Consider the following 3,808-nt stretch of genomic DNA (forward strand, 5'->3'; position numbering starts at 1 on the left):
CCTGATGCCATAATGTTAGCAAGTAATAGAGAATTTGAACCTAGGCCAACTGGGTTTCAAGCTTCTTCTTTTTTTATTTTTTATTCTTTAGAAAATACTCTCTACTACCTCTATTGCTGTTGCCCCCCTGCCATGGGAGAGATCTTTCTTTATGATCCCTCAAATCATTCAAAATACATTTCAACTCCTCAACTTGTCAAACAAAACAGGAGACCGTGGTATGTGACCTGGGCGTGAGCAGGCCTGTGCTTGCCCGCTGGTCAGTGTCTGTGCTTTCTTAAGACTGTGAAATACACATTCCCTCACTGTGAAAAAAAAAAAAAAAGACTTTATGATCTGGGTGCTCCTCTTTTTTAGCCTCATTTCTTGACACTTCTCTTCATGGATTCTGTGATGAGGCATAGAAAATCTGTTGGCATTCTTCACAGAGGATGCTATGATGATTTGTACCCTTTATCTTCATATACATATTCAGTAGTCCTGGTATGTCCTTCCTGCCCCATCCACTCTTCTGTGCCTATACCCTGCAGTCTCTTCAAGTTCTACTCAATGAAGACCTTCTCTGGAAAGGTGTCCCTGACTCATATGGCTTTTTTACCTTTATCTCAGGGAACTATGATTGTGAGTTTACACGCAAGCTTCCTCTATTTGATGGTCAACACATGTCAAATGAAATAATGTCTAGATTAGCAGTTAATTCACATAACTTGTTATTGCATTCTTATTGTAAGCTTAATTTGAGCAAACTTGGGAACAAACTGTGTATGTTGTCATGATCTTGCCAGTTGCAACCATAGTCTTTGTCTCTAAATACGGGATGTAATTAAAAAAAAGACACCCAACTCTTCATAATTAGCAGAAGATAGGTGACTTTAATACCATCAAACTCAGGAGCATGCATATTCATTAACAAATAAATTTTGAAGTCCCATTGCCTAAGTTCAAATGCTAACTCTGCCAGTACCTAGCTCTATAGATAGGAGAACCAAGATTCAGAAAAAACCAAACAGAAATGGATTTAGCCAAAGGTACCAGTTGGTGAAGGTGCTCAAACTCGACTCACTCAGCTCCTGGGCAGTGCTCTTTCCACTGTCCACGCAGAAATGAGATGTTCCTACTAAAGATGAAGAATGGTCAATACTTTGCATGACTCAGAGTGTTATCTTTATTCTGAACAATTCTTTATTTTTTAAAATTTTATCTTTATGGTTGAAAGTATTACAGATGTCCTTTTCCCCATGTAAGGAACTTCTTTAGATCTTGTCTCATAATTCATCTTTTCAAGAATTCTTTCCTGATTGTTTTTATCCAATAGTTTTTTTGTATGCCTTAGGTATTTTTGTATATAGTTTGTAAAACAGCATCAGACACTTATTTTGTAAATGCCATTTATAACATCATCTGTATAAAAAATTTATTACTAATACTAATTCTTACCTAAGATTGCACGGATAGAAAATTATCTGGGGCTTTTTCAAGGCAAAAGGATTGAGGATGATAGAGACTTTGATAGCTTTTCAGCTTTTCAACTCTTTATAGCAACATAGGAAAAAGTATTTCTCTGTATAGTTTGACCACTCCTTATGTATTCCTTACTGGCAAATAATATTGAATTTTTGCACGTAGTTCAAGTCTTAGGTCTCAAACTGCTCCAATGTTGATTAATAAGCATAGGATGTTGATAAGCAGGAGGCCATTGCATATGCTATTTTCAGTCCCTAAAAATGACTTAATTTCTAATTGTATTGAAAATTCCAACCTAATTTAGAAACTGGAAATGGAGTATTTCTCACTTGATTAAGTAAAATGTTATTATTTTAAAGTCAATCTGTATATATTATATTAAAAAGATTTAGCTAGGAATTTTAGAAATCATATCTCAGATTCCAACTTCTTTTATCTCCAGCTTCAAAAATTAATTTGTCCATTTAATAATTAATTTAAGTTTTTCATCCCAAAGAGAATTTCTGATACGAGAAAGAGGGAGGGAAGGAGGAAAAGAGAGAGATGATTAGGAAAAAGCCATGAAATTCAATAGAAAAAAATTCATATTCTCTAAATTCTTGTTTGGGAGAAAGAAACTGTCAGTCTAAATGTAACAGAAAATTAAATGTAAGTCAATAATGTGGTCAGAAAATTAATGAGAAAAATGTCCATTAAGACATTTAAGAACTGTGAATAACTTTTTCTACTATATTTAGCATCACCTAAATATTTTTACAAGACTTGTTTGTTTCAGCTTTACCAGACTTACAAGGTTCATAAACACTTATTTACTTTTGCAGAGAGCCAGAGCCACTCTACCAGTCTTACGTGGGTCCCCATGGACGTGGCCAACAATGTCACTGAGTTTATATTCCTAGGACTTTCCCAAGATCCTGGAATGCAGCTGATGCTCTTTGCCCTATTCCTCCTCTTCTACATCGTGACCACGGTGGGAAATCTACTCATTTTGCTTACAGTCTTCTCTGTTTCCTGGCTCCACACACCTATGTATTTCTTCCTCAGTAACCTGTCTTTTGTGGATATTGCCTATTCCTCAGCCACGGCACCCAAGATGATTGCAGACTTTGTTTCTGACAAAAAGACTATTTCCTACTGGGGCTGTGTAACTCAGATGTTTACCTTCCACTTTTTTGGTTGTGCTGAGATTTTCGTTTTGACTGTCATGGCTTTTGACCGTTATGCTGCCATTTGCCAACCTCTCCATTATACTACTATTATGAGTGCCAATGCTTGTATTGTGCTGGCATCACTGTCCTGGTTGGGAGCCCTGGGTCATTCCTTTATTCAGACCCTCCTGACCTTTCAGCTGCCCTTCTGCAATGCTCACGTCATTGACCACTACTTTTGTGATGTCCACCCAGTTCTAAAACTTGCCTGTGCGGACACAACCCTGGTAAATATGTTGGTGATTGCCAACAGTGGTGCCATTTCCCTGGGGTGTTTCCTCATTCTTCTAGCCTCCTACACAGTCATTCTATTGAGTCTTCGGAAGCGGTCTGCAGAAAGCCGGCGCAAGGCTCTCTCTACCTGTGGGTCTCATTTTACTGTGGTAACTTTCTTCTTTGTCCCTTGTATCTTTATCTATCTTCGTCCATCTACTACTTTCCCACTGGACAAGGCTGTCTCTGTGTTTTACACAACCATCACCCCAATGCTAAACCCACTCATCTATACTCTGAGGAATGAGGATGTAAAGAATGCCATGAAACGGCTATGGAGTCGCAAGTTCTCCTTGAGAGAAAAGCAGCATGGGTAGATTGTCAGAACTGCAAAATCAGAGAACTAGCTGATACATTCAATCATGCCTAACATTAATTTTAAGGAATTGTCTCTGAAATTCAATTATCTCATACTTTTAATTTAACAGGAAATACTTCATTTCTCTGCATTTAGGTGGGTTTATTTTTCCTTTATTGATTAAGGCATTACATATGTGTCCTTATCCCCCCATTGCCCTCCCCCCCACTCATGCCCTAAGAAACTGATGAACAAAAACAAATCCGTCACACCTCAGAGGGAAGGTAGGGGAGGGTGGGGGTAAGGGGGAGAGATCAACCAAAGGACTTGTATACATGCATATAAGCCTAACCAATGGACACAGACACGAGGGTGGTGGTGGTGGTGAGGACATTTAGGTGGGTTTAACCTTAAATCTTTCCATATTGGCAAGGTTTATCCTCTCATACTTCTAGAGTGGGAGAGTAAACACTCCTACTTGGTATTTCATTTAGTCCCTTCAATTCAAATCAAGCTCTCTTAAGCTATCATTTAATGATTTAGAATGGGGATACATGAGAAATAT

General features: G+C 38.1%; 1 protein-coding gene across 1 annotated transcript; it reads left to right on the top strand.

Annotated features, from left to right (window-relative positions):
- The first annotated feature begins 2,323 nt into the window (after positions 1 to 2,323).
- On the top strand, positions 2,324 to 3,262 carry LOC118664285 (olfactory receptor 4S2-like). Its single transcript, XM_036324258.1, has one exon. The coding sequence runs from the start codon at positions 2,324 to 2,326 to the stop codon at positions 3,260 to 3,262; it is 939 nt and encodes a 312-aa protein (XP_036180151.1).
- The last annotated feature ends 546 nt before the right edge of the window (positions 3,263 to 3,808 follow it).

This window comes from Myotis myotis, unplaced genomic scaffold (genome assembly GCF_014108235.1).
Source record: "Myotis myotis isolate mMyoMyo1 unplaced genomic scaffold, mMyoMyo1.p scaffold_m19_p_1, whole genome shotgun sequence".
Lineage (NCBI taxonomy): Eukaryota > Metazoa > Chordata > Mammalia > Chiroptera > Vespertilionidae > Myotis > Myotis myotis.

Coding starts and splice junctions, on each gene's coding strand:
- LOC118664285 (XM_036324258.1), top strand. CDS start 2,324: ATGGACGTGGCCAACAATGTCACTGAGTTTATATTCCTAGGACTTTCC.